General features: G+C 30.2%; 1 protein-coding gene across 2 annotated transcripts; it reads left to right on the top strand.

Annotated features, from left to right (window-relative positions):
• The first annotated feature begins 344 nt into the window (after positions 1–344).
• LOC117215057 (sphingosine kinase 2-like) lies at positions 345–23,842 on the top strand. 2 transcript variants are annotated; one of them, XM_033461471.1, is made up of 7 exons: positions 346–1,435; positions 13,401–13,752; positions 17,310–17,678; positions 18,450–18,700; positions 18,982–19,074; positions 19,687–19,826; positions 20,623–23,842. In XM_033461471.1, exons 1-7 carry the CDS (start codon positions 880–882, stop codon positions 20,809–20,811), a joined length of 1,950 nt encoding a protein of 649 aa, XP_033317362.1. In that variant the 5' UTR covers positions 346–879; the 3' UTR covers positions 20,812–23,842. The 2 variants fall into 2 exon arrangements, with proteins under 2 accessions (XP_033317363.1, XP_033317362.1); XM_033461472.1 differs by lacking the exon at positions 17,310–17,678 and having other exon boundaries at positions 345–1,435.
• The last annotated feature ends 40 nt before the right edge of the window (positions 23,843–23,882 follow it).

Here is a 23,882-nt window from a genome sequence, read left to right as displayed (position 1 = left end):
TCTAAAATGAATTATTATATAAACTTTTTTTAAATATACTACAAAACAAGAAACAATTCTTACATTGTACGGTCCTGAACAGGGCCCTGGTTCCTTATCTACCCCAATAGGTTTTAAATTCCTGTTTTGATTGTCGGAACATGTAAATTTAACGTTTAGTAGAGTTTGCGATTATTTTTATGATTTCGTCAACTCGTTTTTACCAACTGTACAAAATTTCACCGTCATACTAAATATACATATGTAGTTTCCTTGCACAAAAAACATGTTGGTGAATTGCAATTTACCAACACAAGGTAGCGCTGAGGTGCTCCATCAATCGGTCCGTCAAGTCTCAAGTTTCACATAAACAGTATATGCCGTGACTTCGGTGTGTTCGAAGCAGTTTGATGTTCGAATCCGCGCAAGTACAGAAGAAGCCGAGATAATGGTGAGATAATTTTTTTTAATCGAAATACAGAGTAGTACATTCCTTTGATTAATCGTACATGGTTCGGAAAAAACCTTGACTATGTTTTGTGGTCGCGATTTAAATACCGTCCTCCCGTAAAATGGATTCTTTAATAAGAGATAATGTTATGAGTGTATTACTCGGGAAACTGCACGTGCGTCATTAAATTCGCAACACAACAGTTCAAGTAATTAGATGATGAAAAAATGTCTGAGAGAATGAAAGAATCTAACAAGAGAAATTAACTCGTTAAGTGAATTGGGAACTCTTTCTTAAATGGAATGGTACAAAGCAACAATTCTTTACCGTGGCAATAAAGGAAACTTTATCAAGATAGGAAAGAGATGTCTGTTTATCATGTGCCTTAATTACCACAATAATGATCTTCTTATGGTATGATTATCAATGTGATTGGCGTATCTTACTGAATGATAGACAATCATCAGTGTGTCATGGAGGACGGTGGTCAAGTGCATTCTAACACTCTTCTTGAGGAAACATTTTATGTTACGTCGAAGAAAAACACTTACTACAAGGTGAGACTAACAGAAAAGGGTCTCAGCTTAGAGAAAGACAATAATGGTGCGACGAAGGTTGAAACGATCGTTCTAAACGACATAATAGGGTGCAGATGTATGCGTTCGAAACGCAAAAGCGCGGGAAGCTGTGTTTGTGGACCAGGTACCTCGAGATCTCAATTTAAGCTGGTCGAGTCTGTGGAAGCATATCAATCCTACGACGAGTTTGACACTTCGGCCTATCTTTATATTTATGCGTACACACTGAAGAAGGCACGTATGAAAGGTATCAAGAGACGAGAAAGGACCACGATCACGCTACGATTCCGCAGCTTTGACAAATACGAAGATAATCTACGAGAGGCCAGCAGGTGGCGATTAGCTATAAAATGTCTCATTGTTGGCTTGCCTGTGCCTAAAAGTTTTATGAGCCCCAGTCACGAGAATCTGGAATCGTTGATTAGCGGTGAGTTCAATCTCTATTTCGTTTTCTTTTTCTTCTTCATCGTACCAAGACATTCACATAGCGATAATTCGATAAATTATGTTTCTTTTCCCACCCTTCTAACGAAGACGTTTAAGGTAGGATCATGTTAGGTAATCAATGCTAGAAATTACGAAATAATAAAACGCGAAGAAGCTTCATTAAAATTCCTTCTACATATTTACGCTAATGAACTTACACATTATGGATGAATCTAGGTATTAATGATTGAATGTTAATTTCAATAACATGATTGTATCTTATTGAAATGAGAATAGTTAATAAATCGGGAATGGCATTGTAATATGGGATGAAAGGTAATTTAATATAAAATATTGTTTATTAATGGTAATTAATATTTGTAAATATAATCAACTATTTCGCAAATATAGTTTCAATTATAGTAGGTACATTGTTATATATGTAGTCATCTCAAATGCTTTCTATTATGTGAAATGCTTTCTATTATAATATCTAATATATGCAGGCCAAACGCCAATGTTTCTTTTCTTGAGTAGGTCTAGATTCTAGATAATGTGTATTAAGAATAATTGTACTTTCATTTGCAACATTTCTTCTGCACATCATTTTTAACATTTATTTTTTTCCTTTTTAAATACATTATTGTTTATTGTTTATAGAAATATATTCGTTTGAATAATGATAGTTAAATTTTTTAATAATCGATTACGTAGAATCCTACTTAATGTTCCAGTAAGGCAATATCGAAACGGAGGAAGTTGTATGTTGTCGTTATATGAGTACATTTTTACAATGATTAATATATCTGAAATTCAACAAATATGATTGCATGAATAAAAGAATCCCAGATACGGAGTTAGATTATGCGCACGTCATTCTGCGCACTATCTCCTTAATTATATCTAAAGGAATATTAAATTACACACACACACACACACACACACACACACACACACACACACACACACACACACACACACACACACACACACACACACACACACACACACACACACACACACACACACACACACAAAACAATTTACAAGTTTCTTACGTTGATTCATGCAAAGATTAAGATCTTTTATTTGTATTTTCAAAAGAAATTTTTAATACGCACGCTATCAGTCATTTGCAATATCATACGAACGAATTTTCACATACATTTATTTCACGATACAATAAAACGATACAATAATTTTCTATATCTTGATTCATAACCATTGCTTATTTAATTTTTAAATTTGAAAAAATTTATTTATTTAAAATTTATTCATAAAATTAAAAAACTGGAACAAAATTTAGATTCATATCGCCTTTAATCACTTCATTCATTTAAAATGCATTTACTCACCACATTTATAAATATTGCAATCATGTGGAAATCAAAGATTCATACGCTCACATATTTTTCAATGTTTTCTTTCATTTATGTATTATGTACGTTCGTTCCAATATTTCTTGTACTTACATTTTCTCCGGAAACATAAAAGATGCGTTAGAACTATTAAATACATTACTAAAAAAGTGTTTGCGTCAAAGACGATTTTTTTGCTTTAATTGGATTTAAAACAATTTAAATGTGTAAACTCCAAAGTTTTAAATCAGTATCTTGAAAGAAACATTTATGTACTGTAAAATTCAGTACAGATCCAATGCTTAGAAAAGATATTGTGTTATTTCGTGGAAATAAAATGTTCTAGTTACTTTGAACAATATACTTTAAAGTTTTTTAAATATTTTATTTAAAGTTGCAACGACTACCATATGGTCATCTTTAAAGTTGTATTTACATATTATTAGAATAAATAAGTCTTGTCTTATTAGTGTTAGAACACTAACAATTGAAAATTTTTACAGATTTCGTGTTTCTCCACTTTCTGCTTCAAACTTTCGGAATATGTACCATGCTCTTTTTGAATTTTCGAAATATCGTAAAACAAAGATTCACCTTCTTACATATCTGTTCCATTTTTTCTCCTTAACCTTATTTTACACAATAGAACATTTGCAATTGAGCAAAAAAATCATTATTCACCGTCTCTGAATCGTAATCATAATTCTTGCAGAATTTATGTTTCTTCTCGTCCTACTTCAAACTTTTCGAATATTGTTACCCTTCTGTATTTTCGAAATGTCTGCCAACATATTTCCATCAAAAGTTTTTCAATCTCCTTTAATGCGTCATGCTTACCTCCGGTTATTAAAAGTTTTCTGGACGTTAAGAATCGTCAGAGCGAGGATTATATTTCCGCATTTTATTTTTAAATAATATTTATTTTGACTGAAATATTTCTCTGGTTCACAATGTCAATAATATTATGTTAATTTAAAAGCTACACATTTAAATCTCTCTCTATTTAAATCTCGGAATTATGTAACTTCTAATCGAATCTGATTATGCCCATTTATAAATTAAAGGCAATAAATCGCGTCTATATTGGGAATTTATTATTAAAATTTCGAAATAGGAGAATTAAGCATTATCGTATTTCTTAAAAGCAAAAATTTAGTTTTATCGTCCCAATGCTCTTTTTATACCATACTCTTTTTATTTCTTATTTAAAAAGTAATTTTAAAATTATGATTTTCCATATTTTTGGTATAGACTAAAAATAATGATATGATAATAATAGGACTTGTTGATTTACTAATTACTGGTATGCTGTAATTATTACACTTCCCGTATATATACATGCTTGTCATTCAAGAACATTGCTAGTCATTGCATTTATTTGCAAGACAGTATAACAACATGATAATAATAAGCGTGAATGATGTTTTTCAGGAACAGAACTTTAAACGAAGTAATATCGAATAAAGTCATTATGACTTCTCCGAAACTGAACTATCTTAGTTTAAAAACTAAACGAAGTTCAGCTTCGCATTGTTCCTCGTTTAATTCATCTTTGCTGTGTGTTTCTACATAATTCTATGTATATGTTGAATACATTATACATATAGTAACGATAACTCAGTTATAGATATACATTTTTAGAATTAGTATTACTTGCTTAAATAAACATTATTTCTCTTTTTGCTTTTCAATCGATTTTGTTCTTACGTCAGTACTGTAAGTCAGAATTCTGAGAATTTGAATTAATCATGTTTTTCAACTGCTGAAAATATCATGTGTTTAGTTTTGCAGTAAGCTAAATTATAACTTTAGTTTCTTTGTGGAGAATGATATATCATAATACCGAGAATGATATATTAATAAAACATCATTTTATCAAAATAGCAGTGGTCTGGCATACGTTATTGTAAATTAATAATTAACAACATTACATAATTAAATCTTATATATCAACAAAATATTCCTATAATAATGCTTATGAGATCGCTTATGTCATAGATAATGTAACACGTTTCTGCGAGTCAATATTCAAAATAATGATACTACTTATCTTGTAAACAGAATATGATCGTTTTATGATTATTCATTAAGTGTTGAAAATTTCAAATGTGAAAAAATTCTGAGAAATGAAAAACTCATGTGTTTGTTAAATTTTTAAAAAGCCAATAAAATTCGTAATCATAATTTATTTTCGAAAAAGTTTTAATCTTTTGTCTTCATCCTTTTTCAATATTATTTTATTACTAATTTTATTACTAATTGAAAATCAATACATAAATACACAATACGTTGTTGAAATGTTATTCGATAAAAGTTATTCATTAGGTTCAAGTACCCCGTTTTTTATCAACTTTCACATTCGTAAATATTTTGTTCATTGAAAATTGATATCAGATTCCCTTGCTTGATAACTCGGCAAGGCTTCGTGAAATATTTTAATTTACCGTAATCGAATGCGATTCACTTTGAATTTTCACTTCACTGTGTGTATACAACGCATATGTTTCCACTTGAGAAGAAAAAGACAACTGTACAACTGTACACCTTTTTTATAGCACGCTTTGAAATTTAGTTGCACGAATTAAAGCGGTTCAGTATAAAGTATGAAACACAAGAGAGTAATCTTTTCATCACATATGTATGCAATCCACCTTTTTAACAAAAGTTTCGAATAAGTTATACTTTGTAATGATAAAATACACGATGATAGTAAATAATGAAAATTCAGAATAGTAATAATCAATAGTATCTAGTATTTCGATGTTTTATGAAATGTTATTTTAAATAATAATTAGTATTTACTGATAATTGCAGTACTGCTGCTATTGTTCGTTGTTGGTTCGTTATTACAAGCATTGCGTTGTGCCCTGATGCATGAAATGTTAGTTTTCAATTGTATAACGCAATAAAAAGATCGTGTAATTGTGTCTGGTATGATGCAATTCTGTAATAAGGATACATTTTTATGAATTCGAGGAAGAACTGAGTTTCCATGGAAAAATTCAAATGTAATAATTATTTAAATTTTGTTTATTATTTAATATTATTTTAAAGAAATATATGTAATATGGTATGAAATTATACGTTCAACAAATTTAGATATAAATTGAAATTTATTAACCCATTACGAGATTATTACTATTTGGACTTTCAAAGGTAACTGATTCCAAGATTTTGCTGTATCAATGCCAAGACTTTGTCTCTTTAATAACACCAACAACCTGTGGAATAGTGAGAATTGTGTGGCTAATGAATCGGTTTCTTAATCGTCAAAAATATTTGATGATAACATTTTTGTATCTTTATCCTACTCGATAAAAAAGTTATTTTAGTAAGGAATTAGTTTAATTAAAATAAAGATGGTTTAATACATTAATAGCAGCAATATTTTTGATTTATATTCTGTTTATTTTGAATTCACGTAGACAAATTGTATACTATAAGAAAATTAGGAACTATAGGAAAAAGGATTAGAAATAAATACTTGCTATTAATCTTTTCGATTTTGAACAACAATAATAGCAAATAGTAATTAAATTACATACAATATTGTAAATTGCAAACTATATAAATAATTTTAGTATTAACTATTGCTGTGAATAGTACTATCAGTGGTGTTAGTCTCAATGCTATTAATATTCCAATACTATCAATAGTTTGATCAAATATTATTTATAATAGATACATGTATAGATTTTTTTATTTGCAATTGTCTGTCTTGTCAGTATTACAATTTATGATATGACATACTTTTCTATTGCATTATATGATTCTTCATTGTAAAGATTTTTTATTTATTTAAAGTCCTATATTTACTTACTATTAATTATAGTTCCTTAATTTGACATCCAGGAATACAATTATTACTAAGAAAAGTTGGTTAATGTCAATAATAATACTATTATAATTATAAAAAGATCTAACATTTTAATGATAGTGTAAAACTGTTTATTTATAGACCTATGGTTATTAAATTTTCAAGTCAAATTATATAGAATTAAAAATAAGGTTTAATTGGTATTTTTAATCACTGATATAAGCATAGATCAACATATATCGTAACATTAGCAAAGTTCATAAAAAAGAAAAGTCTTCCTTTTTTATAGAAAAATTACAAATTGTTTTATAACATCCTTTTTACGTCACTTTGCGCAAAAACAGTACATAATAGCAATGCTAATTTGAGCGCTACATGACGCACTAAACTCTAATACGGTAAAAATGTTATCTATTTGACACTGATATTATCTATAAAGAAAGAGTTTTAATAAACTATGGAAATTTATTCGCATCGATATACATGTATTTTAGTTAAAAAAACAAATTAGCAAATCTAGAGAAAACAGACTTTTGCAGTAATCAAAACGTTATTGTATGTTAGTAATATTTTATTTTATCGTTATTATGTTTACAAAAATTTATAATAACCAGAATCTTTTTCCTTTCTTTTATTATGATTATGAAATAATTAGTATTTTCGAATCGTGAATTTTTTAAACTAATATTTGCGAAGCAAAAGGAAAAACGAATTTTATTGCATAAAAAATATTTACGTCGGTCTCGCTGCTTATTACGATTAGATGCATAAGTATTAAAACGCCGTCATGCCATGGTTGCTAAAAATTTACCGCATTTATGTCCAAGGCAAGAAAATTATCGCGGCAGTCGGACTCAGTCGAAGTTCGATATTTGGAATGATCTACCGATAGCTTATTTTCCTCAGATTGAATATTTTTTATTTGTTAACGTTTGTAAACATATACACATGCTTGATGTATTGATGTTTGAATCTATGCATATCCATATTTAATATTATAAAATGTACAATAGTGTAAAATATATAGAATAAATAAAATGCAATAATAAATAGTGTAATATAGTAAAAAGACTAAACTAATTTGCATAAAATAAACAACCAAAAAACCAGCATATCTTTTTTATAGATGAATTATGATACTTGTACGACGCATAATAATGAAACAATTCACCGATGTGTAGATTCTAACCGAATGAGTGAAAAAGGTTAATTTTCATTGCAGCCTATTCATTTCGTGTTTCTCCGTCTCTTTTTTCAAATAATACCCATGTATTTATTTGGTATAGCGTGAATTTTCATGTTAATATCTTATTGAATATTCTGCCAGCGGTTAATTTATAAAAAAAAACGTTTAACGCTTCTTATGTAAGTACTACATACTACATACATACATATGTGTATATATTTGTATATTGTTCGATGTTGCGTGTTACAAAGTATATACATATGAAGTTGTAACCAATACAAAATCTCTGCTCGTCAATGGTGCAGTGTATTAATACTATAATGTATATAGCATTACTATCTGCACTAGTGAAATTTTTTCATTACAATATCTGCCAAAGTCTACTCGTTGATAGTATAATATTATGCATAATACAATGTTATACCATTATAGTTTTTTATTCATATCAGTAAAATTGTTATAAATTTTTTGGCCTGGAAACTATTTGTCGATAGTACACAATGACGTATCTCCGAGTTTTCATCGCTATTTATCTTCAGTGATGAAATTCAATTTTTTAATGGCTGTTGCATACAGAATGACCAAATTTAATATGTTTTAATTTGATAATTTAATCAAATCGAATTTCATTCGAAAAATAATAAAATAAATATACACATTTTTTTCATCTCCCACGAAATCAATAATTGAGGCAATATTTCAAATATCATGTTTTCCGGAACGTCCTGTTTTCATTCAAACAGTTTCGCTTTATATCAAACTGCAGGTTAATTTATATTTTATTGTTGACGCAAAGGCAATCGATATTGGTTAAGAGGAAGAGATTTATCCTGCATGATAATGTTTAACCATTAGTTCCAACGTGCGTTTCCGTTAGAATAATGTTTTACCATGAGACATTTAACATGGGACATGGTAACTTTAATGGAGCTCTGAAAATAGAAAAGAAGACTAAACGAGAGGAAATACATATTATGAAAAATGTTTTTTTCTCAAATTTTGATCTTCTTTTCTTCTTCTCTTTGTTTTTTCTTCAGAAGGATACAGTTGCAAAGATTAATTTCTCCGCTTTTTTATCAGTCTGTTGTTCAATAAAACACAAGGCCTCGTACTAAATACATTGAACTATTGCTGTGCATTCCGTTTACGTCACTCCTTGATTTATTGTGCATTGACGAAAATAACCGTCCATCTACTCTGCTCCTCTTTTGACACAGTCCTTTGAGATCGATGTAGTTCAATAATTCACACTAATTTTTTAACATAGTCTCGAATATACAGATCACAGTGGCTAATATGTAGGTACCTACATATTGTACATATTTTTTAATTTATTTCAAATTTTATATTAGTATACTTAGAGAACTTTTATGTTTGATAAAGTATCGTTTATATAATTCAATAATATATGGCGAATGGATGAATGGTGTGTTTATTTTATATTGGTTTAGTGGATTAGATATATTAAATAATAAATTGGTCGATGCTACACGCTGACCACATGTTATTTCACATTCCAAAGTGTGCTATTCACCTGTATCGATACATGCTAATCCCTAACATCAACATACTGTTGAGCATATTCCACAAGCGTAACATTAATTCAGTATGTCTAGCTTGTTTTAACGTATAATGTTTACATGAATTATTTATCTTGTAATAAGTAATATATTAAGAGTAAAATCATTAGCATTTTTTCACGTTCCATATTTTTGTTGTGGCTTTTATAATGCTTTTAAAAGCTTTTGTCCATATGGTATAATATTATAAAATATGTTGGCAAAATTTATACGGAGTTCTGCTATTACATATCTAATATTATTTATTTTGCTATTAAGTAATATTTACTAATATATTACACAATATTATTCACTGCACAATACATACCGTTTTGAATTCGCTAAGGATACGCTTCGCTTGATAATGCTTTCTAAAATTTCTTTGCAAACTTACACTTGCCACGTACCGTTCAACTCTAAAAATGCTCATCCTCATAAATATATAAATATATTACACACTCGCATATAGCTTGAGTATTGTGGTGGTCCGTGCATTCACAGGGTTCTAATTTCTAAATGCAACAGAGGCATGCTTTCCTCGTCAAATATTCTCTCGTGCGTCGTTGCAACGTTGGAACACGAATGATTACCAGAGTGGAGCTAGAATATTTATTCGTGTGTGATTTTCAGCTTTTTTAGAAGGCTTTAAAGTGACGTCGATTTCACGCGAACTACAGACTTTCAAGTCCTGGAGGTGCTTTAAAGTAATAACTTTAATTAAAATGCTGTTGTGAGTTAGCATATTTAAAACGCGGATGATACTTATATCTTACAAAAGTATTAGAATACTTAGTATAGAAACTTTGTATCAATAGGATCGTAAGATTCGTTTCAAATTCTACCCATATAATTACGAGCCGTGTTTTACTGTAGTAATGAAATTTCAAACTATTTTTTTATAATATGTTGATAGCTTCCATAAGTAGATACAGTAAACATATATAGTATAGTCTATCATGTTTCTATAAGTATTCAAATACTCTTGCGAAACAATGTGTTATTTGAAATGCCAATAATAAAAAGAGCAGTAAAAAAATAAAACATCAATCGGTAAATAGTCGAAGTCCGTAGGTCCAAACACGTAACAACGATGATGAACAATTCCTTCTTTTTCCATCTATTCAAGATATGACGCGAAAATATGAATAGCATTAGGAATCGGAAATAATACATTCATAGCTTAAACCTGACCACCGGTTTGAATAGTTGGTGATCGGGATACGCTAAAAGTTTCATAGCGACTGGCTGATTCCGTCAATTCTCAAATTGTTCTCTTGACAAGTTTGTTTACAGTGCGCGTTTGAATGGCCACGTATTACTTACGTGGTCATCCGTTATATAACATTCGGCCATATGGATAGATCCTTTATTTATGAGGTTATTGGTGATATCGACGCGAAACAAATGTGGCAAACCGTGCGTACATAAGACGCAAGACAAAAGAACAATTGGGTCGTGTATATGTCGCGTCTTCGCGTCGCCAGAAGTGTTTCGACATTTTTCTCAAGCAACGGACCATGTGGCTACCAGCCAAATTAATTCAAAATGACCTACATAAAATTGCTGATTGCATCTCGTTACAGGGATCGATCGTTGTTCGTTGTTTGCGGTTATCGAATATTGGTTCAGTTGTCCGAACCAAAGCTTTTCGCTTTGTTGCTCCTCGAATCGGAGCCGATTCTGTGATGAAATTGGATAAGGGCGAAATTCATTTGCATTTTTGGTCAGGAATCGTTTCACAATATCTGTTATCTTTGATAATATATTTTTTTCCACTTATGTATCTATGCATGTATATATACGTATATTGTACGTATAGGTATAGCATATGGCGTAGATCAGTATGCGAAAGATGGCTGGTGGTACGAGAATAATCCGTGCAAAATACACATGTACTTTATTGTCGTCGACCTTGAATTCCAATTTGCAGAAAAAGCGATTTTTATAATGCGATGCTAAAATTTTTTGACTTTGACTTTGATTGAAAACTGTTTTCAGTTTCTAGTAACAATTGTCGCAAATTGTTTTAATAAATTCTTATCTTCCGATTAAAAATCTTAAACAAGTCAAATTAGCCTTAAATACACTTTGGAAACTAAATCGCGCATGTCATATTTTTCGCAAGATAATTTTGCAAAGTTTAGCATAAAATTGTAAAGAGATTAAATAACAGTCATGCTGTTTGACGATTGTGTTATTATACCTTTTTTATCCGCTATATTGAATACAATTTTTGTCAAATTATATAAATGAAGCTTCGAGGGGTGATATAATATGATATACGATTAATTCACTCCAAAAGTTTTCTTTCGACTCTCAGACCTTTTATAGTTGGTGTTACTTTATCTGTACTTTCACTAGTTGCGTTTAACTATCCATAACTCCTAGGTTTACGTAAATACAAGCAGAACCTGTTTAAATTGCTGCTCAGACAGAAAATAGTAACGTTCGTAAGTTTGATAATCTATTTCCTCCATTTTTCTCCCGGAAATGTAGGCAATCCTTTTTTCAGAAGGTGGACTTTCTTGTTCTATAAATTCGATCGAACACAGATTTTTTACGTTGTTAGGTTTTATATAAATAAACGCAACCATCGGTATAAAATGTGTTTTGTAAAGTCGTACAAAATATTTATTTGATTATACTACACATAATTTTTAGAAATTTGTTACTATGTACTTTCATAAAATCAGTTACTCACATTTATATAAATATTTAGTAGTAAGCTTATTCCAATGATAGTCCATACATCTCGATTAATTAAGAAATGCTCAATTATTATCGCAGTAATCAATTCCCTTGTTCTTTTTTTATCGTATTTCAATCTCAATCAATTGCGAGCAAAGAAATCCTTCATGCAATTCAGAATTATTAAATAGGAAATATAATTTTATAAAAATGCATAAATTATAAGCGAATTAACCAATAATCGTATATAATTAACAGAAAATTGTATCGCAAATATTTTACGCAAAAATAAACAGCATGCTTCATGATAAAATAAAAACTACATTAGAATACATTTGTAAGAAATTACTCAAGATAATCGAAGACGACTGAACTGCAGAGAAATCTCTGCAAAGGGGTTTGCTGCGGTGGCGTCTGCAGGGGCGTCTTCCAAAGATTAAAACACGCTCGTTGCGTTACACGTCACGTAATCATCCAGGGGTTTCTTGCTTCGTAGAAATTTTCTTTACCCTCGATTAACTTCTCCTTATTGTACGAGATTATATGGCCAAAGATTTCTCATAAAATTTTCAAAGATATTCTGGACCTCATGATTAACAAAATATAATCAAACTCGGATCTGAAACATATATAGATTCTAGTCTTCTACTGTAAGATTGAGAAAAAATATTTTAGATTTTAAAATTAACGGAAAAGTTTCAGTAAACATAAACACTAAGGCCACAAAGAACCAAAAAGGAAGTAAAGCCAATTTCAAGTATAGCATGAATTACTCGTGTGACTTCGAAACTGAAATGATTGTCAAGAAAACGGTCAGTATTGCAGCACTTAGGAATTGCAATGACGTGCATAATGTGCCCACGGTTTCATAAGAAATCACCCATAAATTGTACGCATAACACGTGACTGTATGTGAGTAAACGTGATTGTATCTTGATATATTACCAACTAAACAAATCAAATACTGAAGAAATATTTTTAGAGAAATCAATACAAAATATATGACATAATATAAACTTGGAAAATAATAATCTATCGAACTTTTTAACGAAAGAAAAATTGTTTCTCCTAAAGTAGCAGTCTCCACTTTCATTAGATTCATTCATTTTTCATAAAAAAAATCATTTTAGTTTTTTCAAGTCATGAAAACGTAACACGGTTAAGAATGAAGTTATAACTTAATTAATTATGAAACTAAAGTTAAATGATAGTTTTAATAGTTGAAACACAACTAAATCCTAATTTTCAAAATCATCGCTTACATTATTATGATCTTCAACCCGCCATATGACATAGCAGTGTACAAATGGAAACAGAACAGGAAAAAGGAAGCAAAAACTCCTTTGAATTGATTGCAGCGTGTCCAGGTGAGCAACGAAAGATTCTGGTGTTGCTGAATCCAAAGTCGGGACCAGGAAGAGGTCGAGAAACGTTCCAGAAAAGGATCCATCCGATTCTATCGGAAGCTGAGAGGCCTTATGATGTTCACATCACCAAGTGTCCCAATTACGCACGCGAGTTCGTGCGTACGAGGGACATCTATCAATGGAGCGGGCTGCTGATGGTCGGAGGCGACGGTATCGTGTTCGAAGTAGTAAATGGGCTTTTTCAAAGGCCCGATTGGGAGAAAGCTCTGAAGGAATTATCCCTTGGTGTGATACCCTGTGGTTCTGGTAATGGTCTGGCGAAATCCATCGCGTACGCTAAACAGTAAGTCTCTTTTAGGATCATCCGGGTTCGTGATTTATTTTATGTGTCTAGCTCGGTCGTTCCGAGGAAGTCGTTATTTCCGCCCGCAACCGCCTCGTTCAATTTATATGTATGCTCGTAGAAAGGCGTTTCTGCAATTTCGGCAGACAATGGATTTGTTTTAATAATGATTTTACTAAAATCTTCGAGAAAATTCTTTTCACTCATGTATACCTTGTATTTATGTATTATAGAATTTATATACTGTTTAATTAAGTTCAAATATATTAAAATTAGTATCATGAAAATGAAATATAGAACCTGATAAAAAGATGTTTTATTGGCAAATAAGAATATTCTTTTTGTAACCACTATATTTTGTAGCCATCTTTTTGTACTATATAACGTACTGTAATTGTACGCTATTCTTGCCTCATTCTTTTAATTTTCTGTGGAAAAATTTTATAATCTTATACCGTTATCGTGCTTCAAACATGTTGTTGGACATTAGAATGATAGTTACATGTATGTCACAAGAATGAAATTATTTTAAAAAGCACTTAAAATAAAGATTGAGTGATTTGATAAATAAATTGTCATAAAATATGGAAGATCGCATAGAGAAAACAGATACAGGCGCCATTTAAAGAAGATATTAGTAAGCGAGTGCATCAATCTGCACCATATTGGTTCATTGTATCGAATATTGTTGCAGAGCAAAGGGTTAATTATACACATGTGAGCGACATAACATCGCTTAACAGGCATCACTGTTATCAATTTATTCTGTGAATTAGTATGAATTTCGCGACAGGCAAGTTGCAATCTTTGAGCATAGGCATTGTTACAAGCACATAGTCTGTATCATTTATTTTAATTTTTCTTGGCTTTTAAACAGAATTTTAGGATAGATAAACAGGATAAAAAAGATCTAAATCGAATCAAACTAATTTTTATAAATATCCGAAACGAAAATTTATATGCAGTAATCTATTTATCCTTGCATTAATACATACATAAGATGAAATATTCAAGGTCCACTGGCTTAGATTTATGATACGATGATTAACTCGGTGCATTGCAAATTTTCTGATATATGAATTTGTAATTTTTCAGCAGCTATGACTACTCTCTACAACGATATGCACGTGATAAAATTTCGCGTTTTTAAGGATCGGACGATAACTCGGATGAGCACCGTAAACTAACGATAAATCGACCTAATTTTCGTTTAGCCATTAAAGCGTCGAGGACTACACGTGCCCCTGCATTTTTCCTCAAATTCAATTGCTTTCATTATCTTTCATTTAGCTTTTCCTCTCGTTCATATTTCCTACGTCATAACAAATTTCTAATATCTATCCTACATCATATTCATAAACTGAATCATGAAACTATAAAACGATTATGATATTATCATCGTTTTGCCGACGTTAAAAATTTATTGAAAATATTTATTAGATAAAAAATTGCGACAAATTATAAAACTGCAATAATTTTAAACTCGTATTTATTTTTAATTTCCTTTAAGTAAACTTATAATGTAATAACATTGTAATATAACGATTGCATATATACTTGTTCTTTGAAGTATTATCGAGTAGATAGTATCGAAATAAGTATGCTATTATTTCTTATGAAATAGCAGAAGTATATTAGATTAATCAGCATCAAGCTAACAAGAAATTTGCACATTTCTTGATATCCGTGGGTTTCATACCTACTTAAAGAATCACGCGGATTTTTCCGCTTGTTAACTGCTCACCTGTTACCGTCAATAGTCGTAAAAAATTCGTTAAAATGTTGTACAACCAGACAATATATACGATAATGAGATATAAATATGTTTTAGACAAAAAATATTCATATACTTTTATGTTGTTATCGTTTATCATTATCGTTACTGTTATTAAAAATGCGTAAGCCACTTGTTGAATATCTGTGCAATAAAAAGTTAAAAAAAAAGTAATACACAATCAGTAACATTCTACGCTATAGTAGGTATATTGAATCTTCATGTTTGAAAGCATTATTGTTCTAATAATTTAAAAACCATCGTTTGTTCATTATATTTTCACTAATATTTTTGTAATTAAAAAACCAATACTTTAATTTCATGAATATTTTAAAAAAACTAAGTTGCACATTATAAGATAAAAATTATTTACATTAACTTATCATTGTAATGTCATCGGGATTCTCATCGGGTGACGTTACGTATCTTATGTAACTCAAGAGAACACTATCATATCGATGTAAAACTAAAGCGTTTTTTACTCCCGCACGTTTAATACTAATGTGTTTTAACGTTTCAATGTGTTTCACCATCCTTGAAGTATACTTTCCATATTGTAATTATGATCATATCAAGCAACAACTGGGATGAAAAATACCAACAACAATATTCATGGTACCTGGTACAGATAATGAAAGAAATTTGCACGATCGAAGAGATATTTAACGTAGAATATCTTTCGAACTACATATGTAGCTTGTTGATAAGGTTGTGCACAAGTCGATACGTGAGTTCAATTTTTGTTCAAACTTTATTCTTAAATCGTAACGAGAGGTAATGCGTTGTAAATGACCTTGTTTCATTTCATTCGATATCGGTCTTTACGAACACGTTTTTGGTTTCTCACAACACTTCGTTTTATAAAACATACGCTATTCTATGAGTCACTTGAAACTACTATTCGTTTCATAAAATTTGTGTTGATTATCTAGAAAAATTATAGACTTTGCGGTTAAATTATTGGACATTTCTTTTACTATAAATGGCCCCCATCCACACACATACACACACAGACATATGTAAAACTTGTAAAATGTATGTGAACAAAAATTAAATATTACAAAGCTCCAATTGAGATTATTCTGCGTTTCCTGTTTTAAGCACATAGCTTAGTATCGATTTTACATTGAGAAATAGAGACAATTGGATGAAACGCGACGATAACGACAAAAAGTAGTTATTTAATACGCGTTTAGCGAAAAGAGAAAAATTGTAAAGGAAATTTCATTGTTACAAAATTATAGTAATTATGATATAAGGAAGGAAGAAAGATTCAATTTTCTTGATGCAGCATTAAATAAACTAGATAGTCGATCATTATTCTCTTGTGGTCATCCGTAATATTATCGATTCTTAGTTACAAAACACAAACAGTTCCAAATTTCTCATTTCATTTTCGTACACAGAAAATTAAAAAATCGAATAATTATATTAATAATAATAAAATTAACCCTATCGTTCTCTTTAGCGTTTAAATATATCACCCGAAATAGATGTTATATCTTTCAATAAATATTACTAAAACAGAGGAAATATTTGGTTTCTATATTCAATATAATTTTACTAGCTTTTGTGTACTTTACGCTTTTTATGAGATAAAGTACCCTAAAAAAGAAAACATTTGTAACGATACAAACGTATAGAAGAAGTGAGGAGAATAGCAGGGGCAATGGAAATCATGCTATAATTAAATAATTAGAATTATTTTATTTAAGAAAAATCGTAATTTGCTTTAAAAATAATAATCATGCGCATTTACCTATAGTAACGGATTCTATTTCAGGGAGCCGTACGATTATAATCCTCTTCTCGTCAGTGCACTGTCCGTGGTGAAGTTTAAAAAGGCGCAGATGGACCTGGTACGCGTTGAAACAAGGAATCAGATTCTATTTTCGTTTTTATCGGTCGGCTGGGGTTTACTCGCCGACATTGACATTGAGAGTGAACGTCTCCGTGCAATAGGCGGTCAGAGATTCACCATATGGACTATCGCCCGGCTGATAGGTTTGAGGACATACAAAGGAAAAGTATCTTATTTAGCTTGCGATAAAGTACCGTCCGTGGAGAATTTGGGTAATGGCAAGGCCTACAATGAGTACGCACAGGAAACGCAGATATCGCATTCAAGGAGCTGTGGCGATGATTTAGATCGGTACGTTGTTGTCTTATCACGCATTACCTCTATTATTTGCGCATGAAAAATGCCAAATGAAACAAGCATCATATTCGACAAGATAATCCTTTGACAGAATTCTGAGGTCAAATGGGAAAGATGGAGTGAAAATTTTCGCTTAATAGATAACAGACTAGTACGAATGCAAACTTCAATTATCTGTTCTTTGAAGTAACGATACTCTTGTGTAAACATCTCACTTTCTCTCAAAGTATTATATCGATTAATGTATTATAAAAGTCGTAAGAAATATGTAAATACGCTTGTCAAGTTTACGTAAGTTTATAGAAACTGAAATGATACTTTGCATATGGATGTCTCGAGTTTACGTAATATTCTGAATAAATACATACATACATATGTAGTTATCATACGAGATACGGTCTCTATTAATTTTCTATTGACTATGTAATAAGAATCTTATTATCACGAAAAAAGACTTACGTAAAATGTCCGTAAAATAACGCAGAATGTCAAACGAGAGATATTTTTGTATTCAGTATCTGGAATATTGGAGAGATTCTATCTGAATTTAAAATGACATATGATATAATTCGTTCAAGGTTTCATCTGTTTTGTGAATTTATTCTTAATAAATCAGATAAAAATAACACCGAAAACAATCGTTTAAAGTCCCAACATCAAGAACTCATAAAAAATTTATTTGTGGTTTGCATATTCTTAAAAAATGCTTTAAAAAAAGTAATAAAATATGAGTTTTTTTAAAATACTATTCTATCATATGTTTAGATACAGCAAAATCAGTGAATCGAAAAGCTTCCATGATGCAATCGATGGAGATCCTGCTATTTTTGATGGATCGTTTGATAGCTGTGATGATAACGAAATAATAAGCGATAATATCACTCTGGAAACAGAAGCTGAGAGAAGACAGAGGCTAGACAGCTTCTACTCTGCGACATCCGCAAAGTCAACTTATTTTAGCACGGGATCAATTTCTAGTTACCATAGCATCGATGATCCCAATAATGAAGATATTGGTAAGCTTTTAATTCATACATTAATAATTTTCATATCTCGACAAAACGTTTTTCTTATTGTGTGCTGTTACTCGCATATCATATTTTTACTTTATCTACTTTAAGATGCTCGCTTGTAAACGTTTTATGTATTATTACATATTATGTTCTTAGAAACTAAGAGTAGATAAAAAAGTTGGTCTAATTTCTTGATTAATTTAGTACATTACAAGCATTCGAATTAATTTAAATTTTCTGTACTCTGTACCTCTTCCTAAAATAATAATATGTCTGTAATTAAGATCCAGAGAACAGTAGTCAAGTTATGTATGGTCCATCCTCAAGGCTGCCCGCTCTAACTTCAGAAGTATCAAATTCTTGGACGCAAATTGAAGGTAATATCTTTAATAGTTTCTAAAATAACAAATAATAATTTTTATTATTTTCAATAATTACCTCCTAAGGTAATAAAAAGTACCGCTAAAATAGAGAGTAATATTCAAAGTCTATGCATATGAAATCAGATGATAAGTTACAATTTATGCAAGGCAAATATATGCTAGTTTAGCCCTTAATAGTCTGCATGCATCTTACGTTGCGTTTCTTTACACATTATGTAATTCGCAGCTTTATCTGCCACGATGCTAAACTTGATAATGCTGGTACACTTGCTTCCCGTTGAAAAACGGCATCGAGAACAGCATCGCAAGGACAAACATTGCTGCAAATCATATTACTAACCATAACCCATACTTGTACATAGTGTACACAGCTAGCTTGTGAGTAAAGCTATAAAAATGCGTACAATATAAACAGAACTGGAATATACTAAGAAAATGTGCAAACAAATGTACCAACGTTATTATCCCATTTACACAATAGTATTCTAGACTTAAGTGCCTAATTTAAGTGATGTTATAATAGGATATTTTAATTTAAATGATATTTTCAATATAAATCAATGAATATATTATTTAATAAATTTGTTTGTGTGCTTGAAATTTCAGGAGAGTTCGTTATGGTTCACGCGGCATATCAGTCTCATTTGGGCCAGGATTATTTCTTTGCACCTCGTGCCAAATTGGCGGACGGCATTATTTGGCTTATGATAATAAAAGCCGGAATTACTCGAGCTAATTTACTCCAGGTAAATAGTTCGATTAAAAACAATATCTCTGGCTTATCTAATTCTAATTCATTGCCAAACAAGTGAAATGTTTTTAAAAGCGAAACGCTTATTAGGTCCTTATTTATTGATAAAGTAATTTAACCCTTTGTGATCTATTCGTTGTTTTAAGTAATACAATGAACTTCCATTTCTCGATTTATCTTGGGTATATACCCATATATATAAATTATAAAGAACATTATCATAAAAACATATCTGAGCTATGTTGCCAAAAGATCTGCACATCTGAATTCCATCATCTGAATTTCACAATTTATACACATAGTTCAATGGCGGTTGGTTCAGGAATGAGAATTTTGGCGGAGGTGTGCTTCCGCGATTCAAATAGATTTACGAATTTTTCAGTGACATAGCTCAACTGTGATTCAAAACAGGCTTTAAAAATATACGAGCTTGATAGGTAAATGAAAAGTAAACAAGATTATGCTTGCCTATCAAACACGTGCTTAGACTGTTTTAGCAATTTATCAAGTTATTATTAACCAACAAATCTAAACAACTTTATTGAAACACATCTTGAAACAATTCGTACATTGCCAAAACTTTGATCACAAAGAACTAGTCATTTTTACTATAAGACATCTAAATTAACATATGAAAAATTTTAACCATTCTAATATAAGTAAGAAAATGCAACTTTTTTTATAAGGTATTATGATGTAATTATGATGGAATTAAAATGAAGTTAGAAGCAGATTCAACATATTATAAATACGATATCAACATATTAAGAATTATTTACTATGTCTGTTAGTTCCTGTTGGGATTAAATAATGGTACCCATGTAACACGGTCTGGCGTCGACATGATACCGGTAAAAGCGTTTCGAATAGAACCAGAAGAAGGAGCGAACGGTTACATTACGGTGGATGGAGAAAAAGTAGATTATGGACCTTTGCAAGCCGAGATATTCCCATCTTTAGCGTCGGTAATGTCTCCTTGATACAAATTAGCATTACACTTCGTACAGAGTTAGCAATGGAAATCAAATTGTACAATCCTAAAATCTTAAGTTCAATAAGATATGTGTTATGGTAGCATGGCCTGGTGACAATACTGTATTAATATATTCCAGTTCGCAATACGTAAATACGATTTAGCTCAAAGAATTGCGATAGATGTACATCCTAAACTATGATATTAATTCGTTTCATCAGATGTATACGAGTACATATGTATAAATTAGCGATATTAATGTAGCCATAATTTGTATAGGCTGAACTTGTTATTTCCTAGAGGTTTATCGTTTGTACGACATAATCCGATGCTGTTATTTGAAACTTTACAGACGTGGTTTACGCATCAAAATTAAATACATTGAAAATACTAATTAGATTAAAACCTTTTTTTATTTTCATTAATTTTTTCATCTCGAGATAATTTTATATCAGTAGTTTTAACGGTAATAAAAATTAAAGTATTCCCCATGCATTTTTAAGTACATTCCTAATTGCATCTCATAAATAAAACTCGATTGAATTTGGATTCAAAGGAGATAAAAATTTCAAAAATTCATGTAATTTCTCTCCTACAACGCATTCAGTTTCCAAAAAAAGTCATTTAAAGATTAACAGCTATTTAACATTCCTTTGTATAACTATAAAAATTGTATAGCTTAATTCACTTTAGAACCTTTCAATGTATAAATATTATAAGTATCTTAAACACGTAAGTTTTTTAATTGTTTAAAATGTACAAAACGTCTGAAAATTTTCGGATGCGGTTGATGAACCATACCATATAACACCGTTCAATAGTGCTTACTAACTAGTTATCTGTAATTTTATTAATTAGCCTAAATCCTAACTTTTTGGACTGTTTCCTATGCAACGTATAATAGTATAACTTCAAAATATTTCATGGATTTTATGCTAGTTTTCCTAATCCTCGATTTATACAACGAATTGGTCATGAAAGTTAGATATAAATCGAAATCAATATTATAACAATATAATAAGTTGAGTAATTCGATGATTAGATGTATCTTCCTCCTCGTTATTTACCAAAGGGTATTATTAAAATTCATCAAGGATTAACGATAATTTCCTCCGTTCAATACCTTCTGGTTGTTCTTTCAGCGATGTAAATAAGTACATGTATTGTATTTCTTAAACGATTGTATAGCATATAATACGTTGTAGCTTCCATTGTAAGCATAAAAGAATTAATTTCGATCTTCTCGATCGAATTTGTAAAGATTCTAATTTTTTAAGCTTGTATGCATTTTATCGACCAGGTTGTTATTATCACGCGGTCTAAATGCTGGCATACAGTATTGATTTAATCGCGATAGTTCTCAAATTTTGTACATTTAGACGCATTTTAGATTAAAGAAAGAACATGTCAATCTTTCGATACAACGCACAGATACCGTCTTTTGATCTTACGCTTACGAAATATTTTTTCGAGACATCATTAGCCGCTATAAGAACGACATAAGAACATATCATAATAATTAACAAATAATATGCGGCACGTTAAAGATCCAATATCTGATTCATAAGAGTGCACAATTTAAAAAGAAAAGAAGAACTAATATCGAGAGGACACTAGAGAGGTGTTTGATACTGTTATATAGTTGCGCTTTAATATCGAAACGAAGAACTTTCATTTATTATAGAAAAATTTCATCGATGTTCTCTTAGTTGCTAAAAGCATTTTTATAGAGATAATCGATATAACGTTTAACAAATATTGCGATGATTATAATTTGTATAAATTGTATTATTTTATACGTGTAAATTTGTGCCAAGAGATGCGTAAAGATAATTAAGAAGTATATAGATGATTTTCTTTTTCTCTATATTATTTCTTTTAAGGTTTTATTATTCTATCCTTAGTTTCGTGCCAAATCTTGTGTTTCTGCTTGTGTCATAAATGCCAAGGATCTTAACTTAACTAACAAGGGTTAAAACTTTTCACAAAACAAAGAAACCAATTATATATATTTATTATTTTATTTATTGTTACATGCTGTGCAGTATAATAGGGTTTGTAAATTGTTAATGTTTTCCCAAAAATCAAAGGAACACAAGAATTTTATTCACAAAAGGCACAAAAAAGAACAGTAAATAATATTGACAAAGTTCCATTTGTACTATCTTCGGACAATCAATTTCATTTTATAGCACAGTCAACAAGAAGAAATCAAAATTATCATTTTATAAATTATGTACAAAATATATTGCAAATTCAGTATGGATAAGATTTCAATGGCACATTTGTAATAGAAAATTAATGATTCTTTATAATTGGAGATATGTTTACGATTGCTAGGAAGAGTTCTAGTTGATCCTTTCTAGTCACATAACACATTTGTATGCTCCTGAATGTTATCATTTTGGTATCAATTTAAGTATATATAAAATTTTTCCAAGAAATGAATTTACTTCAATTAAGACACATTTTTTCGAATGTATGTACCAATATAGTCATGAGCTAAGAAACTATTGTAAATACTGAAGAATGCTTAAAATCTCTAAGGATCGATAATCAAAATTTTGAGGTTAACTATAATGATTAAACAATTATTTTATAAAAATGTTTTTTGTAGAAATGTGACTAATAAGGGTTTTTAACTTAAAGCATAAGGCTGTAAATGACATTTTTGTTCGATATTTGTCCCAAAATTTTCAACAAATGTAATTGTGTTACACATGATCTTTTTCTAAGTTTTTTCATTTTTACTAGTTCCTTTCAATATATATTATAACATTAAAAATAGGACAAATAGTCATCTCGTTATAAAAAAATAAAGAAGCGCTAAATTTTTGCATATTCTTAGAGAAACGCTACATTACCGCTCAAAGGAAAAAATATTTGTCATCGATGAGATCAATATTGTAATGTATATTGATTTTTGTTATTCCGCTATTTTTTTGCGGAACGATCGTTAATGTTTTTGAGAATAATGAAAGTTATTTAGTATGATAGCAAATATATATGATAATAAATTTCTTTACATAAAACCTCTATCATCCCGTGGTTTGCTTAAAACTATTGTAGTTAATGAAT

Source organism: Bombus bifarius, unplaced genomic scaffold (assembly GCF_011952205.1).
Source record: "Bombus bifarius isolate JDL3187 unplaced genomic scaffold, Bbif_JDL3187 scf7180000009343, whole genome shotgun sequence".
NCBI lineage: Eukaryota > Metazoa > Arthropoda > Insecta > Hymenoptera > Apidae > Bombus > Bombus bifarius.
This window is presented reverse-complemented; position numbering and strand designations above follow the sequence as displayed.

Bases quoted from the DNA above. Each gene is read 5' to 3' on its own strand.
- LOC117215057 (XM_033461471.1), top strand. From the start codon at position 880: ATGATAGACAATCATCAGTGTGTCATGGAGGACGGTGGTCAAGTGCAT. The intron at 19,075-19,686 runs GTAATATCTTTA...TTGAAATTTCAG, and splicing joins TTCTTGGACGCAAATTGAAG to GAGAGTTCGTTATGGTTCAC. The intron at 19,827-20,622 runs GTAAATAGTTCG...TATGTCTGTTAG, and splicing joins CTCGAGCTAATTTACTCCAG to TTCCTGTTGGGATTAAATAA.